Source organism: Tasmannia lanceolata, unplaced genomic scaffold (genome assembly GCF_043159265.1).
Source record: "Tasmannia lanceolata isolate RefF3 unplaced genomic scaffold, GAP_Taslan_0.1 ptg000004l, whole genome shotgun sequence".
NCBI lineage: Eukaryota > Viridiplantae > Streptophyta > Magnoliopsida > Canellales > Winteraceae > Tasmannia > Tasmannia lanceolata.
The window spans coordinates 618,278-637,206 of NW_027518681.1; the positions used below are offsets into that span (position 1 = coordinate 618,278).

General features: G+C 36.7%; 1 protein-coding gene and 1 pseudogene across 9 annotated transcripts in view; both read left to right on the forward strand.

The window, feature by feature from the left end:
• The first annotated feature begins 655 nt into the window (after positions 1–655).
• LOC143875985 (putative disease resistance protein RGA3) lies at positions 656–10,714 on the forward strand (annotated as a pseudogene). Its single transcript, XR_013250250.1, has 4 exons — positions 656–4,451; positions 6,435–6,493; positions 7,290–7,344; positions 10,424–10,714. The product of XR_013250250.1 is annotated as a putative disease resistance protein RGA3 (transcript).
• A 3,339-nt stretch (positions 10,715–14,053) lies between these two features.
• Positions 14,054–18,929, forward strand: part of LOC143875990 (putative aldehyde dehydrogenase) — a 122,457-nt gene continuing 117,581 nt past the window's right edge. For 3 of the 8 annotated variants that reach the window (XM_077377569.1, XM_077377570.1, XM_077377566.1), the window contains exon 1: positions 14,054–14,351. In XM_077377569.1, coding sequence (XP_077233684.1) covers positions 14,263–14,351 — 89 coding nt within the window. In that variant the 5' untranslated portion in view covers positions 14,054–14,262. The remainder of the gene's footprint in view (positions 14,352–18,929) is intronic. The other 5 variants (XM_077377573.1, XM_077377572.1, XM_077377568.1 and 2 more) reach the window with 4 other exon arrangements.

The window sequence follows — 18,929 nt, forward strand, 5'->3', positions numbered from 1 at the left end:
ATAAATAAAAAGGATTTACTTCTCGAATTCGGATGTTAAACGGATCGGATATAGCATTTACCAGATTCGCATCCGCTAAGAGCCGGATATCTCATAAACGGATTCGGATAATATCCGCTTGAGACGGATTCGGATAATATTCGATTTAAACGGATTCGGATGCAGATGGTAATCGAATTTCCGAATATCCATTTACACCCCTAGCTATAACAATCATTTTCTAACCCCGAAAGCATATTTCTGGCTCCGACCGTCTTTATTCCATGCATGTATAATGTTAAGTGGGGGATTTTTCCCTTTATTCTTTTATTAACAAGGTACGAATAATGTTAGGTGGGGGATTTTAATGTTAGGTGGGGAGATATCATTTCCCATTCCATTTTAAAGTTACAATTGTAACTTGCTTTACTAATAAAAATAATAATTGTTACTTGCTTTGCTTGAATCATGATTAGTTACTTACTAGTGCTGATTTTTTCGTCCCCCTGTACAATAATACACCCCACTTTGTAACGTGAATTGTGGGTGATTTATACCGCTTCTGACGTCGAATCACGCTAACAGGGGGTATATTATCCTACTCTGGGGGCCAAAAAATCATCTCCTAAGTTACTTGCTTTTGCTACTAAAGCAAAAGTCCGTGTTTAGACTCTAGACTCTTTCTTACACTCTTTCCTGTGAAAAAAAACAACATTATCTCTTCCATTCTCGTTGGTTCTTCTCTCCAGATAGGAAGAAGCTATGGCGGAACTATTCCTAAGCCCTCTTGTTCAAGCACTCGTTGGAAAATTGACAGATTCAGCTATACAAGAGATTAAATTACAGTGGGGTGTTGAAGAGGAGCTCGAAAACCTGTCCAGCACATTATCCACAGTTCAAGCGGTGCTTAAAGATGCTGAAGATCAACAAGTAACCAGTAACGAAGTCAAAGATTGGCTTCAGAAACTTAAAGATGTTGCTTACGAAGCAGATGATGTAGTAGACGAGTTTGCCACCGACGCAATCCGATCAAAGTTGGAAGGCAGAATTCAAACCAGCAAGGGGCATAAGGTACGCACCTTGTGTTTGTCTTGTATTACTTGCAAACCATTTTTGTTTCGACAAGAGTTAGCAGACAAAATAAGGGTAATTCGTGTGAGACTTGATAAGATTGCAAAGGAAAGACATGACCTCCATCTCAAACAAAGAGAATGGAGGGAGCCTGAAATAAGAAGGCAATCACTGATCAGCTCCGTAGTAGATGAATCAAAGGTTTTTGGTCGGGTTGATGATAAAGAGAAGATACTGGAATTGCTTTTGTCGCCGAATGAATCTGTATTGTTGAAGGATATCTGTGTTATCGCGATAGTGGGCATTGGGGGGTCTTGGAAAGACAACTCTTGCCCAGCTTATTTATAATGATAAGAGGGTGGAGGATCATTTTGAGATTCGGGCATGGGTTTGTGTGTCTAAAGATTTTGATATTACTAGACTCACAAAAGCAATTATAGAATCGATGACTAAGAAATCTTGTGATCTCAAAGAAATAGATCCACTTCAAAACAATCTTAAGGAGATATTGATGGGGAAGAAATTTCTACTCGTCTTAGATGATGTATGGAGTGAGGATCCTAGTGATTGGACAAGGCTACAAGCCCCATTAAGTTTTGGAGAAAAGGGAAGTAGAATTGTAGTAACTACAAGGAGTTCAGAAGTTTCAAGAATCATGAGCACAATTCCTGCCTATGATTTGAAGGGTTTAGATGAGAATAACAGTTGGTCATTGTTTACCAGACGGGCATTCACAGTGGGAATTTCAGATGTATCTCAAAAATTGGAAGCAATTGGTAAAGAGATCGTGAAAAAGTGCAAAGGCTTGCCTTTGGCGATGGAAAGTCTTGGAGGTCTCTTGCACTCTAATACCGATGAGAGCAAGTGGGAAAATATCTTAAAAAGTGAGATTTGGGAATCAGAGGCCCGAAAAAATATTTTGCCAGCTCTAAAACTCAGCTATGACCACTTACCTGCAAATCTAAAGCAATGCTTTGCATACTGCTCCCTATTCCCAAAAGATACTGACTTTGGTAAGGCACTTCTAATCCAGAAATGGATAGCAGAAGGATTTATTCAGCCTGAAGGAAGGAAGCGACTTGAGGACATAGGGTCTGATTATTTTGATATTTTGACATGGAGGTCCTTCTTTAGAAAGTCTCAAATCGACTCAACGTATAAAATGCATGATCTGATTCTTGACCTAGCACAATCCATTTCCAGCGAGGAATTTTTTAGAGTGGATAATGATATTTACAACAACCGGGATGTCAAAATGGGTAATATCTCTACAAAGGCTCGCTATTCATCATTGATATGGGAGGACAATTTCAGCCCGCAAATTTTTGAGACCTTCCAAGAGTCTAAGAGATTACGCACCTTTCTACTAATTGGAGCCCCCTTTCGGCCCATTAGACAACTCTCTAGTGATTTTTTCTTGAAATTGAGTTGTTTAAGGGTACTAGATCTGGGTGGGGCAAATGTCACAGAGTTGCCTGATGTCATTGGACATCTAATTCATTTGAGGTACATTGACCTCTCTAGCACTAATATTACAAGGTTGCCTGAATCAATGTCTAGCCTCTACAATCTACAAACACTCAATCTTAATTATTGCAAGCAACTTGTAGAGTTACCCAAAAACAGTAGCAACTTAATTAACTTGCGACATCTTGGTCTGGAGCAATGTAGGATTTCTATGCCACCGGGACTTGGGAAGTTAACAAATCTCCAGACATTGAGTGCGTTTTCCGTGGACAAAAAAAGTGAATGTGGGATAGGACAGTTAAAGGACTTGAAGGAGCTAAGAGGAGGAATTCATATCTTACAGTTGGAGAATGTGATGAATACGAAGGAAAGCGAGGAAGCCAATTTCAAGGAAAAACAACACCTGGATGAGTTACGGTTGGAATGGAGTAATGATATTTCTCGAGATGGAGGAGTTGATGAGGAGGTACTGAAAGGCCTCCGGCCTCACTCCAGCATCAGAAAGCTACGAATAATGTTTTATGGTGGTGTTAGTTTCCCAGATTGGATGATGCGGGTGGATTCCTTATGCTACTTTAGCCTGACAAAGGTTCGTCTCATCAGATGTAGGAATTGCCAACAGCTACCACCTCTTGGGCAGCTACCGTGCCTCAAAAAACTCCGGATAGTGGGAATGGATGGTTTGAAAAATATTGGGTGCGAGTTTGTTGGTGAGACCAATGGGGTTAAAAAGGGTTTTCCATTGTTGGAGGCTTTAGTGGTCGAAGACATGCCTAATTTGGAGAAATGGTGTGGAGTAGAGGCTTACAGTATGCCCAAGCTCGATCAACTTAAAATATCAAATTGTCCCAAGTTGCAAGAGTTGCCACACCTCATATCGGTTCATGATTTGGCATTGGATCGTTGTAGTGAGATGGTATTGAGGTCAGTGCCTCGCCTCACTACGCTTACCTCATTAAGTATTACAAATTTTGAAGGGCTAATATCACTACCTGAAGGGTTGCTTCAACCCCTAGCAGCACTTAAAAGGTTGGAGATTGAAAATTGTGGTGAGTTGGTGTCTTGGCCAAACAAGGTCGGGTTGCATAACCTTGCCTCCCTCGAATTTTTACAAATTCAAACCTGTCCCAAACTTGAATCTTTGGCAGACGACGGTGAGAAGCAGGGGCTTCCCATCACGCTTAAATCTATCAAGATAAGGATTTGTGACAGCCTCAAGTCTATTCCAATACGGGGGCTACGAAACCTCACGTCTCTCAAACAATTGGTGTTGGTTACTCAACTCTCATCCTTGCCAGAGGAGGCACTGCCCATCAATCTTGAATTCCTTCACTTCGTTCAATGTCATAATCTCAAGTCCCTCCCCAAGGGAATGCTCAAGAGCATCACCTCCCTCAAACAATTGACAATTTGGTTTTGTCCGCAACTCGAATTGTTGACATGCGACGTGGGGCTACCCACCACACTTACATCTCTTGGGATCATCAGATGTGGTAATATCAAGTCCCTGCCAGAGGAGATTACCAGCATGCTCACATCTCTCATCATTGATAATATCGAGATCCTGTCCAAGAAGTTGACCTCCCTCCGAGAACTGGTGATTGGGGCTTGTCCACAGCTCGAGACCTTGCCAGGGGAGTTGCTGCCCACTACACTCACAGAACTCCGCATACTACATTGTGAGGATCTCAAATTCCTGCCCAACGGGATATTCAACAATCTCACCTCCCTCGAACTATTGACAATTGATGCTTGTCCTCAACTCCATTCCTTGCCTGAGGATGGGCTTCCCACCACGCTTAAATATTTCTCGATTGACCGATGTCCCCAGCTAGAGAAACAGTGCCAAAAGGATGGAGGCCAATATTGGCCTAACATCTCTCGCATCCCCGAAATATTTATAAATGGGTCAAGGGTGTGGCCATTCTAGGCAGGTACACGACTCTCTCTCTCTCTCTCTCTCTCTCTCTCTCTCTCTCTCTCTCTACCTGGTTTTGCTTTTCTTCAACAAAACAACTTTGTGAATATCCCTTATTTTATTTTAAGGAAAAAGAGACCTAACAGTGCATCTCCCTTCACTTGTGTCTCCTGAAAACCCTCAAATCTTGCCCTAAATCCATCAACTGAAGGAATCCCAATCAATCCCTTGACTTTCTCACACTAGAAAACCCACAACTACAAGCTCTTAGTTTTCTCCCTTCAGTCAAATTTTCTTTTTCTTTTCTTCCCCATTTTCTGCATTTTTTTTCACTATTTCAATCCGGGGGCAGCAACAAACAGTGTTGTTATTAGATCTACACAATTTTCTAAACCTTATTCCTTTCTATCTAATGCTTGAAATTTCAATTTTTTTTATGCATGTTCTCTGACTTTCCTTTGCTCTGTAGCTATTGCTACACAATTTTCTAATTCTACCTATTGAACATGGGTCGTTAGAGAACCTAAAATCTTCCAAACGATCATTTTCCCTGCAGGGTTCATTTGAAGCTATTTTGTGCCATTCTTTTATCCATTTACAGTCATACATTTGCAAGATTCATGAACAATCTCCAATTATTTTAGGCCAAAGGGAACAAATTTATTTTCTATTAAATCTGTGGTATTCTCTATTTACATAGTCAAATGAGCCTATTTTATCTAATCCATTTACCCTACTGCAGACATGAAAATGGGAAAATGGGTTACAATAGGAAGCATCTTAGCAACCATTTTCAACATTAACTCAATACTAATATATACTCTTTCACTGTTTGAGAAATTTTATACTTCTCTCCTCTGTTCTTTAGCTAATGGCCTTGAATCAAAATCTTATAGAAGCTCGCTATTTTGCATGAACATCATTGCATCGTGTTTTAATTTTGCTTAGGGATTGCACACACTCCTTGGTTGAAAACAGATTTAATATATACCAAACACTTCCTTTCACATTACTTAACAATTCCCTCATATTAGCTATCCTATTGACCCCAGAATCTATTATTTCTTAAGCTTTGTCACTTTAATAGTGAGTTATCCTTATCTTGCTTACATTACAGTAAACTACTTAAGATAAAGACTCAACAGTTACTTTAAACCCCAAGGAAAACCTTTATCTGTCATTAAACACAACCTTTGAACTGTCATCTGCCTGGCAATTGAAGTCACATGTCCATATTATCCAAGCCCTTTAAACCCTTTCAATAAACTCAAATTGCATACTTTAAAGCTCTAAATTGCTAGCACTTTAAGCTAGGCACCCTGGACACAATTTTACTTTGTGAATCATGCACATAATCTACTAATCCTATATTCAAACTTTAAATTCTCCACATTCAAATTTGAACTTTCAAATATTCAAAATTTTAAAATTTTATTAGTTTTCAGTCTCTTCACAAGTATCTTTCCATTTTTGAAAATAAATGGGAAAGACATCTTTCCAAGGACTGATCTCCTAATTTTTTCTTACTGCCCTTTCTTTCTAGAGAAAACAGCCCATTAATCTTAAGGAAAATTGGAATTTTGGGTCTAGGAAGAAAGAAAATATCTTGCATAAAACATGAAGAAGAGAAGAATAATTCAATATTCTCCAACTTTCTTCTCCAATCCAAACATTATCTGATTTTCTAATTAAGCCTCAACTTTTAAAAATGGTTATGGCATTTCGCAACTCCACGTTATCTTCATTTTCCATAAGAATGCACAATAAGGATTTTGAATACATTATGTTGGATATATTGTATTTTCACTCCTTCTTACATCTTATTTTAATGATAAAATAAACAAGATTTATAGAGTAATTGAAATTTAAAAAAGGGGTATCAATGTCCCATAATTTATGGTTATACTGCCAGTGACTCCAGTAATGTGCAAGTATTTTTTAAGATTAAGAATTGTTAATACAATCACTAAAGACAGTTGTGGTATTTGCTAATGTGCAGGAATTTCTTGTGTGGCTATTGTTAATCCCGATATATACGATTCTCAATCATCGACTTTGGTATTGTGTATATCAGAAGCCTTTTTCTTACACTTCTTTTACTTTGATTTATATGATATGTGCCTTTACTTCTTGCAAATTGAATTTTTTGAAATGTTTTATCTATCAAATGATGAAATGCAATAGTGTTTATGAAATCTCCTGTCAAAGAACCAATATGTATCTAACATTCAGATGAGTAATACTCAAGGAGGTCCAAAAGGATTACAACAACAACAACAAAGGACCACCAATACATTGTTCTAGATGAGTAATCCTATTACTTACAGTCAGTAAACAAACCCAAATTTGAGAAGCTTTTTTTACTTTCTCCGTAGCTTAGGATGGACTAGCTATGAATGCTAAAACATGATCTAGACTTTTACATCCTTCAAAGTAGGGTTATCTGTCTTATGTCAAAATTGCCTTCTCTAAAGTTTTATGACAATTGACATGATGCTAGTAGGGTTGTTGTATAAATTTATTCCCTTTATATTTTCAAATTTACTTTCCAAATGTGAACTGGATTATAACTTGTTTTCACAAAATGAAAGCTAACTGGAATGAATTTGCCTCTTGGAAAGGGTCAAAGGGTCCACTCTCTGAGAAGGAATAATAGAAAGATCTTTTTTTGTGCAAGCAATGATCCAAGCCCGTATGTTTCGTTGAATTTGTGTTATGTTTTTGGACACTTTGGGGTTTCTCTACATGGTTGTTTGTTATGAGGTCTCTTTATTTTCTTTGCCCCTAGGGGCTTCTTCCCTAAGTGTAGTGTTTCTTATATTTTTATCTGTTCACCTTTGTTGATGATTTTCAGCTTATCCCGCAAAAAGGAAATTGTCAGTCTTATTGCTGAAGAATTTGATTAAAAGGTGAAGTGAAACTACAGCCTATGCACACATAACTTTATAAAAATCAAACCAAGCACATATAACTTCATTTTGTTGTTGATCTTTCTACTCTTGGGAACATACAATTAGAAGGCTTCAACTATTGGGTGTTCCATGTCAGTATTGCTTTGTTTCTTTCATATTACTTGATCATGAAACTGAAATTTCAGACATTTGCTCTGTAAATTTTCTTTTTGTTAAAAACATAAAAACAAAAAATCTATGAAAATATTACTTCTTCCTTTCTTGTGTTGGTTGGTTTTAAACTTTATGTGATTGATGATTTGTTTTGCAACTGATTACATTCTCTATATTCATAAGATATAGACACTAACGGTTTATCTCTTTCTTTTACCCTCAAAATTAATTTTTTTCCACCTTTCATGGAAATTTCCTCTCTCTCTCTCTCTCTCTCTCTCTCTCTCTCTCTCTCTCTCTCTCTCTCTCTCTCTCTCACACACACACACACACACACACACACACACAAGGCTTGAAATGCTTTTCTGCCTCTTTCCACATGTTTCCCCTCTCACAGTGTTTTTTATAGATCTTAATCCATTCATTGAGGTTTGTCAAACATGTCTTGGTTTAGTCTAAATCTGATGTGTAACATTAGACCAAACTGTTTCCACAGCTTATTGGAAAAGGGCAGAATGAGAAAATTGGGTTGCAGATTCAGTATCATTACTACATAGTATACAACAATTAATTTCTTGCCTATCATCTATAAAATATTTCATCTTGGGGACCTATTTAAGAAAAAATAATCATGTTAGATACATCCTTTTGTGTTCTTCCATATAAACTTGAACTATTCCAGATTGGTTCTACAGACTAAACCTATTCTCAAGCTAATTTGGTCGGGAAGACTTCGTTTGATGTAGGCATAATATGGTTTATTCATATTTGGATTAGTTATGGTTTATCTAGATAGCTTAGGATGTGTTTTTGCTGGATCTAGGATGGGATTCTGCAGATCTAATTTAGTATTGTGCTATGGCTTGTGTCTTTATATTAAGTTGTACTTATGATTTATCTTTTATCGAAACAATCAAAACAACTGTAGATATTTGGTACTCTCTTACTTATAAACACAGTCAAGGGAATCTTGTTTAAGGAGTGGGAGAGTTGATATTTGCTTTGCCAAATTTATATTGCTTGCTGAACTTGCAACATACATGTTGCACAAGAGAAGATAAGGAAGCTAGGAGATACACCCGCCAAAGGCCCTGTGTATAAAAAAACAAATGAAACACCAAAATAAAGGACTTTTATTTATAAAAACAACTTACACTTATTCTCTACACTTATCAAAATTGGTTTTGTGTTCTTTTCCCTTTTCCTTAAGTCTCTACATTTATTTTCCCTTGAACCTTTACCCTTGAAGATTTTCTCTTTTAGCTTTACCCTTGAAGCGTACAATCTTTAATCTTACCCTTTCTACACAAATGACTTCATACATATAGACACAAAATACTCATAAAATAACTAATTACATTTAACACTTTGTTATAGTGCTCATGAGTCCTTTAGGTATCCTAAGCAACATCATAGAAACTCCCCATTGATTCTTTGATAATCTAGCCCAGACATAAAGAATTCTAAAACACATACAATGACTTTACATTTTCCTCAAATAACAACTATCCAGAAGACCACAAAGACTTTTCAAAAAACCATAAACATTGATTTTGATTTATAATTTCCAATGTTCTTTCTTTAAGTGAAATCCCCCCGAAGAATTAGAAACTTCTAACCATCATCTCTTTGATCAACATCCGCACTTGATGAAATCTTCATCTTCAACTTTGCAATTTCACCTACAAGGAACTTGATGTGATTCTTCAAATCTTTCACTTGTTCTCTTTCTTCCATTAGATTCCGACGATCAGCATCGACGAAGATGACAAGGTAGCATTCCGGCAAGAAATGAACCGCTACATGTGTTGTGCTTTCTTCAGTTTCTTTTGCTGCATTTTCGAAAAAAGTCATTGAAAATTCCATTCTTTCCTACCTCAACCGAAGATTTAAAATTTGATATGTGGTTTAATCCTTTTTTCCAAACACTGTAAATGGGAGGATTTAGATTCAATTTTTCAGTAGCTTCCTTTAGAAATACTTTGAACGAAGCTTTAACAAAAGTACATTCCATTGTTCTTCTACATAAACAAAAATCATAATCGTTGCCTTCTAGAAACGTCATCAAGATAAAAAAACATTTATTCATTTTTCTCGGTTCACAAAAGGTAACATTCATTGGGATAATAAGAGAAATTCTTTCTCTTTTTCAAGGCACACAAAAGAAGACACCTGTCCAAAAATCATCTCTTGAGAAATTAGAGAAAGAAAATTGTTGTCTCAAAAACTAGAAATTCACACTAGTCATCAAATGGAAACACAAAGGTAGATATAGAGAAGAACATTGTTCTCTATTCTAAACCAAAATTCTTAAGTAAATCCTCTCCCTCGAACTTGTAAAATTTTGGACCATAATCATCCTAAAAACTTTTAACTTTTAAAGTAGATCATCCTTCCAAACCAAACACGTGAAGGGAATTTCTGACTTGAAAATTTGGATTTCAGAAAAACAGTCCACTTTGACGTACTTTCACTCTTTCTACAATAACTTTTTAAAGAGAGCTCCGATTCACAATCCTTTTTTTTTTATATAAGAAATTAGACTAAAAAATATTTCTATCAGTATATAATGAGGAATGCTAGACTCACGGGAGCCCTTGCAAAAAAGCAGGGAAAGGGCGCCCCCATTGGTCAAAATCCCTTTATGACAGTTATGACCGTGATTTTTTGCGCCATGCTAAATGTGTTTTGACCAATGAGGGCTCCCTTTACCTGATTTTTTTGCAAGGGCTCTGGTGAGTCTAGCATTCCTCGTATATAATATACTACATTTTCTCAAACTGTACATTCCAGACTATGTATCTGGATTCTGAAGATGGTTGTGTTTGTGTACCTCACTAATCAACAAAACAGGGATTTATCATTTTAACTTGAGGTCCAGGTATTATAAATGTCAACTTACATGAGAATCTTTCCATTTCAGGTTAAGCTAATTCACAATTCAGAAGGCATCCTCTACTCTTGGGAATTTGAACATCATAAAGTCTGGAATGTAATATCGAATAGTTATGTCCCCACATGCATAGCTGTTTTTTGGTTGGTGTGCAATTAACATTTGTACTCATGCCAATGTGATAAGTGAAAAACACAGCATCTTCCATTATCATCTTGTTATTTCTATTTGAACTATTGTAAATGGTTTCAAGCTTACGGACTTCTTAATGGGGGGCGCTCATAGATTGGCCTTTGATTGAATATATGACTTGTTCTTCTATATTACAAATGTTTAATAGCTCTCATAAATTCAAAGAGCAAATAATGAAATATCCATAGTATTTCTATTTTGGTCTTGTTTGTTTGAGATTTTGAGAACTAATTGTGAGTCCAAAATCAGTTTTTTGAGTCCAATAATCAGTTTTGGACTCACAATTGGCTATCAAAATAACAAACAAACAGGGCCTTAGAAATTTTTCCATGAATAAACTTTGAAAAAAGAAACTTAAACTATAGCTCTTTTTATTAGAAAAAATTCCACTATGGCTCCGTTTCTTTCGACATAAAAATAGAAGTAAAATTTGTTTTATGTTCATTTTTACCGCATAAAACAAAATTTGCGTCCATAGAAATGGAGAGTGCACGTGTGAGGTGATTCAAATTGGATTAGAAAAAAGGTTTGGATCGTTCCTCCTCACTCCTTAACCTCTTTGTCATTTGAAGATGTTCACTACTTTGGATATCTGCCATTCCCGTCAAGTCCATGTTTGTTTTGGCTTTTGAGAATTGTTTTTGAGAGAAATGATTATTGGATTCTACAATTAACCACAATTTAGAGTCCTATTCTAAAATAAACGGAAATGTTATCAGCACTACTGTATTTTGACGAGGGCACTCCTCACTTTATTAAAAGTACGGTATGGCCCGCATCATAGGATGATCCAAACCGTCCATTAGATGGGCCACAGCCTAAATAGCTTGTGTCCCAAAAATCATTTCCATAAGTTGATCCTAACCCTCTGATCTGAATGTTAGAGGGTTGACCCTAACCCTCTATAGATCGGATGGTTAGGATCAACCTATGAAAATTATTTTTGGGGCACAACCTATTTAGACTGTGGCCCATCTAATGGACAGTTTGGATCATCCTATGGTGCGGGCCACACCGTACTTTGCATAAAGTGTGGAGTGCCCTCATCAAAATACAGTCGTGCAGATAATATTTCCCAAAATAAATCCCGTCTGTTTGGGATTTTGAGAATTGATTTTGTGTCCAAAATTGATTATTGGATCGAGAATTAGATGTCCAATAATCAGTTTGGGACTCAAAATCAATTCTCAAAATATTACCTCTCTTGCAGATATTTTGCTTTGTTCCCTTCAGGTAGTTTGTAATAATTTTGGGTACTATGTGTGTATATCTTTGAGGGATAGGTTTTGAACGCTGTGATTAATATAGAAGTAATTATGAATTGAGAGAAAGTTGCTTGAAAACGAGAAACTCCATACAGCCATTGCTTGGCTTGGGAGGCTATCTTTATATATTTTACAACCCAATGGTGTTAAGGCAATATGCCTTAGTGAGGGAAATACAAGAGAAGGCAATATGCCTAGTTAGGAAAATACAAAGGTATAAAGAGGGAAAAGGAGAAACTATACAAAGAAAAAGATCTGCAGCTCTGTTTTCGATTTGAGAGATGTGCAAGATTTGCACATTTCTATCTTTGATAGTATCAACTATTTAGAGCGGTAGCTGCTGTTTTGAGAGATGTGATGTAGAAAAAAAGAGATCAAAACAAGAAGAAGAAACTAGAAAATAAACCAAGAACACAAGGTTCGTGTCGAGATGTTGGGTGCTGACTGCTGAGAGAAAGTTTTTATGTGGTGTTTGAATGTATTTTTAAACAAAATATCGTAGGTCCACCTTGTTGGAAGAAGAAAATCATTTGCCCCAAGAGACACTAAGGTGTTACTAATCCTCCCATTTTAAGAGGTTTTTGTATGGTGCCATCCCTCTAAAGATCAGAGGGTTAGGAACTTAGGATCATCCTATGAAGATGATTTTTCAGACAACCTACTTATGCCAACAAATGAAAGGTTTGGATTTCCAAATGAGGTGGACCCACTGTTTTTTTTTTTGAGTGGTTTGGATCTTTAAATAAGGTAGGTCCAATGTAATTTTTTTCTAAAATATACTTGCCCTAGGCAAGGAGTAAACCAACACACACTGTAATTAAAAAAAAAATAAAAATACTTGCCCCAAGGAGTACACCAAACATACTTGCCCCAAGTAGTACACCAACTCTCTCTCTCTCTCTCTCTCTCTCTCTCTCTCTCTCTCTCTCTCTCTCTCTCTCTCTCTCTCTCTCTCTCTCTCTCTCTCTCTCTCTCAGCATAACCAACAATGAATGGTTAACATCTTTGAAGAAGGTGGGCACCAAGAAAAGTGTATTTTAAAAAAAAAAAAATTCAATTGAGCCCACCTAGTTCAAAGATCAAAGCCGTTCATTTGTTAGGCCCTAGCGTAATTAGGCCTTGCCCACAAAATCATCTCCATGGATGATCAAAACCCTCCGATTAACCTCTAAAGATCAGGTGTTAGGATCATCGTATGGAGATTTTTGTGTGGAAAGGCCTACTTACATTGATGCCCATCAAATGAATGGTTTGGATATTGGAATAACGTGGGCCACAATGAATTTTCTTAGATATATGTGTTATATGGTGTTTGTATGTAGGTGCACGTATTTATTTATTTTTAAAATAGAGTGGGCTCACCTTGTTCAAAGATCTCGAAATTATCTACATTGGATGATTCATATGGAGGGTTAGGATCATCCTATTAAGATGATTTTTTGTGTGCAAGATCTAGTAATATTGAGGCCTAATAACTGAATAATTTGGATCTTTGAACAAGGTGAGCTTGATTGTATTTTTGAAAACATATGCTCACCTACGAACGGGCGCAATTTACATGGAGGCCACCTATCATATGGCACCTACTTGCGACCGTAGTATAATGTGTATTTTTTAAAAACTTCATTGGGTCACTTGTTCGAACATCCAAAGCTTTCATTTGTTGAACCTCGAAGTAAATAGTCCGGTCTATTTCTACCCTCTGAAGTGTTAGTATCATCCTAGGGAGATGAATTTTGGGCAAGGCCTATTTACGATATCGAGATGATTTTATAGGGTAGTATGCCATTAGTTGACCCTAGACATCAATATAATGTGCCTCAAAAATCATCTCTATGGTGATCCTAACTCTCCTGAATAAATCTCTACGGGTAAGCTCCAGTTAAATGATTTACATTTTATTTTGGGAAAATCAATTGACTTTGTAATTTTTCCTTGAATGAGAGGTGGTCTGTTGATATTCCAAAACAAAGGGAAATGTTATCAGCACAATCTTATTTTGATATTTGCACAAACCCAGCTGTCTTTTCCTCTTTAATTGGCTTGTGAGAACTTTCTGGGAAATTTAATAACCTTTTGACAGCTACTTTAAACCGCCAAAGACAAGATGGGTTAGCTAAAATATCAAAATATGGTTGTGCAGTTTAACTTTAACCTGGATTTATGGAAGATAATTAGTAACGGACTCACGAATTTGGTCCTATAAGACATTGGTTGAGAGACAAAGACTGCCATCAAAAGTGCAGAATCAGGAAAACAACGTGTGGAACGGCACGCAACTCGGAGGAAAGCCTAATCCACTTCTTATACTTTAATAATTTTTGTGCTATTTTTTGTACGGCTAAGATCACTTTCTTGTTCTGGGATTTTAAAGTTTTTGATCAGACTTCAATTTTTCAATAGAGACCTACCATGTATAGTTTTGGGTTGTGCAGAGAAATGAGGGCGAAAGCTCAGAGTACTGCTTTGAGATGGCTCACTTCCTCATTCAATCATTCAAGGTATGTGGTATTTCTATTGGGTTCATAATCTTACTGGTTTTCCATTGATGGGTTTGGTTAAGATCAGTTGATATGGTTTCATTATATTTTTTAATGCTATGTTTGCTGGGTTTTCTTTATTGGTTGAGAAATTTCATTGATTATATTGATGGGTTTTGTCAGTATCAGTTGATATGGTTTAATATATTTTTGGACCTATCACCTATGATTGTTGGGTTTTCTTTAGTGGTTGAGAAATTTCATTGATTGTATATTGATGGGTTTTGTCAGTATCAGTTGATATGGTTTCAATATATTTCTGGACCTATGATTGTTGGGTTTTCTTTAGTGGTTGAGAAATTTCGTTGATTTTATTGATGGGTTTTGTCAGTATCAGTTGAATTGATTTTTTTTCTGGTGCCTTTTTTCCTCTGTTGGGTTCATAGTCATTGTTCAATATATTTTTAGACTCTATGATTGTTGGGTTTTCTTTAGTGGTTGAGAAATTTCATTGATTTTATTGATGGGTTTTGTCAGTATCAGTTGAATATACATGGAGCCCACCTATCATATGGCACCTACTTGCGCTGGTAGTATAATGTGTATTTTTAAAAACTTCATCGGGCCACTTGTTCGAAGATCCAAAGCTTTCATTTGTCGAACCACGACGTAAATAGTCTTGTCTATTTCTACCCTCCGAATTGTTAGTATCATCCTAGGGAGATGAATTTTGGGCAATGCCTATTTACGATATCGAGATGATTTTATAGGGTATGCCATTAGTTGACCCTGGACATAAATATGATGTGCCTCAAAAATCATCTCTATGGTGATTTTTATAAATCATTTGACTTTGTAATTTTTCCTTACACCCTATATAAATCTCTACGGTACGCTCCAGTTAAAATGTTATCAGTAATGTTGGTTGTGCCGCTTGCACATTAACATTTGCTGAATACAGTGCTTATTGTGTTTGATTGCTAGCTGAACAAATTGAAATTTCTTGTTTGTTTTTTCTCTCTGTTTGTTATTCTTTAGGAGTTTGACTCAAGATTGTAACTTATTGACGTTCTGTTCTTGCTTGAATGAGTAGTTTATTAAAGTTGGTTGTTTCACATGAGTAGAGTAGTTCATTCATGTTGGACGTTTCACAGTTTCTTAGGCCCTGTTTGTTTTAGATTATGACAACCGATTGTGGAGTCCCCAAACGATTATTGGACTGAAAATTACTCTAAATTTGAGTCCAATAATCGGTTGGGGACTCCACAATCAGTTGTCATAATCTAAAACAAACAGGCCCTTACTGAATACAGAGATTGTGAATTTTTTTAAATTGCGGAACAGCTTGAAATTTCTTGTTTGTTTTGAATGATTTTGATTATCTAATTACAGGTGAGATTCAGAAGCTTACATGGATTTGCTGCTCACAAATCTTTTTAAGCTTTGATTAATGAGTGTTACAATCAATCTAGAAAGGTTAACATATTTGATTAGCCAAGTTCTTTCATTTTCAGTGCAATGTTGAGCTGTTCATTTATATGTTAGGAGATAACAGAGGTAAATGAACAGTAGTACTACACAAATATAGCATAATAAGAAATCAAATATTTTCTACTGTTGTAAGTGATGACCCTTGACACTAAGGTAGAATGTCATGCTGATATCACCTCAACATTGTCATCGACAACAAGTTCGTGGCATTGCTGTGCAGCTCATATGGGCCACGATATGAAAATTGCAAGAACTTGAATCAGTGAAATAGATATTACTCTTTGCATTATGTTCTATGCACCCCACCTTTTCTTTTTCTTTGTTTCTATACTTTGACAAGTGTCAACCAAATTTTTTAATAAAGAGAGACAGAACTACAAAGAAGGGCAGAGCTTGCCCAGTTCTTAAAGTGTCTCTATCAACTCCTTCAGTGAGTGAGATGGCCATCTTGTTAGCCTCATGCAAACATGCCTGTGAGTTAAGTATGAGTTTTTAGTTGTACTTGCAGTCTACAAATGAGGAAATGAGTTGCTATGTGGATCGTCCATTTGCTTTTGTTTAAGAGTGTTAAAAATTAGGGAGACTCACATCCAAATCCAAAGTTTGCTTAGATGTTAGGCTATTTGGGGGTGCAACTGTAGAGGAGGCTCTCTCTACAGCATGGAACTCACCCGGAGCTCTGTTACTGGTATTTAGCATGTCGCGGTTTTGTCTGCTGCCTTTGCCCATCTATGGGTAAATTGTGTTTTCCAACGCGAGGGCTCTCTGATGGACTTCTTCAATCGTCCATACGGTGTTAAGATTCAGGATAACCTGATTGGACGATTGCATGCATCCAATGTACCTTGCCACCACATGCCCTGTACTTTCTAAGATATCATTCCAAGAAATTAATTGACAAAATTTCTCAATTTACTCATCAATCAAACCATTCCCCTTCCGCAGGTTTTGCAGCCTTTGATAAAGGGTTTGGGTATAGTTGAAGGGTAGAAAAGTCTCCCTCACTTTCTTTTTCACTCTCTCCCAACTCTGAAACCTTGGTTACCCTGTCAAACCCTAGTTTGTTCCATCCGCGTCTACCATTTTACTTTCTACTTTATCATTACCCCAAATCATGTTCTTTTGAAGGATCTACAGATAGATAAGCTTCTTGCTAGAGGTATAGTTTGCTGCAACATCTTGTTAGCCTCATGCAAACATGCCTTATGATATATATATATATAGTTCCCAAGTCTTATTTCAACGTGTAATAAGTCTCCCGGATCTCAAATTTATCCTTGTTGTCAACTTGGAAAACATTGTGAATTTCATTTGTCGTCTATTAATAATATTACGAACATGAAAATAGGGAGAATGAATTTCTGCGTCGCTATAGGCTGACATTTTTACATGATGGAAGGAGATAGATGATCCTAGGGTTTTCCAAGCTAGATCCATCAAACCCATTCTGGGATGGTTCGGTCACCTACTCACTACTGATACATTTCCCTCCAGTCATATCATAGATCATAAGCTGAGACGAACATGAAACTAGGGAGAGTCCCCCTGATGCGATAGATAGTGTTGTAAACTTTGTGTACACGAATTAGGTGCTCTTCGCATTTCCTTTGAAGACCATCGCATTCCTCTCCTCCGAAAGAAACCATATTATGGCTAGAAGGACCACTTTCCAAACAACATTTCCTAAAAATTTGGTGTGTCCGTCACTGGATGGTTGGCCAATGATGAGCATATGTTTTTCCCCAAAAGAGAAGAAATAAAAAGCTAAAACAACTAGAGAAGGAAATCGGTCAATCTCAACATCGAACTAATGGCCAAAAATAGTGCTTCCCACTTTCGTTGGACTGATCTTGAAAAACCATCTAATAGCTAAAAACCAAAGAAATTGGTCAGTCTTTTTCTTTCTTTTTTAAATTATCAGAAATTTGTCAATCTTAACATCCAACTAAATGAATTCTTGGCTCATTCAAGAGAATGTAGGCAAAAAATTCAATAGTAGCTCGTAGTCTTCTCCTAATCGAAACTAGAATAGGGAAAGATTAATAATCCCATTGACCAATACCTCTACCCGTATGTACAATAATCAGATATTTGTAATACTGCAACCTAACCCATAAGCAGGAGCTATTAGACAATTTTTTCGCCCAATTAGTAGGCCAAGTGACCTTCTTTTTAGCATATTTCCTCTTTTATTTCACAAGACAAAAACCCCCAAAGTTCCATCAAATCCCCCACAAATACGAAAGGAGCATCTAATTCATGCACCCCTGAGCTTATGTGAGGGTGCAAATATCAACACGTCCCCCTCCTAAGTTATCAAGTGGGTAGAAGATAATAGTTTTTTTTACTTCCGATTTGATTTTATCGTTTCATGGGTAATTAAATACTGGGTAATCTCTATTTTTTTTAAAAAAAATTACTACTTCATTTCCATTACTGGGCTTTTACAATTTTCAATGACCTTAGAAGTTAGAATAGAGAGAGGGGTGCAGATATCAAAAAACAAGTGTTTTATTACTATGCTGTTACTAATTGTGTTTTTTCTTGGTGGGTGGTCTTTATTCATGGGCGGATCTAGGGTGGGCAATTCCACCCCCCCCTAAAATTTTGATTTTTGGGAAAAATACACTTAGACCCCCTGACACATTGAACCTAACCCCTAATGTTTAAAAAGTTACAAGTAGACCCCCTGTGGTTTCAATTTGTGTAAGGTAGACCTCCTCAGTTGACGGTTCGTCCAGAGATTGAAGGGTTAGGATGATCCTATGGAGCTAATTTTTTGGGCACACCCTATCTATGTCAGGGCCCATCAAATGAACGCTTTGGATCATCCAAACAATGTGGGCCCACTGTGTTTTTGGTAGTGTTTGGATTCGTGTTATCAAGTGGGTAGAAGATAATAGTTTTTTTTCCTTCCAATTTGATCTTATCTTTTCGTGCGTAGTTAAATATTGGGTAATCTCTATTTATTTTTTTAAAAAAGAAACGACTTTGCTTCCATTACTGGGCTTCTGGATTTTTTATTCTTTTATTAACAAGGCACAAATAATGTTAGGTAGGAGATTTTATTTTTAATGTTAGGTGGGGGGATATCATTTCCCATTCCTT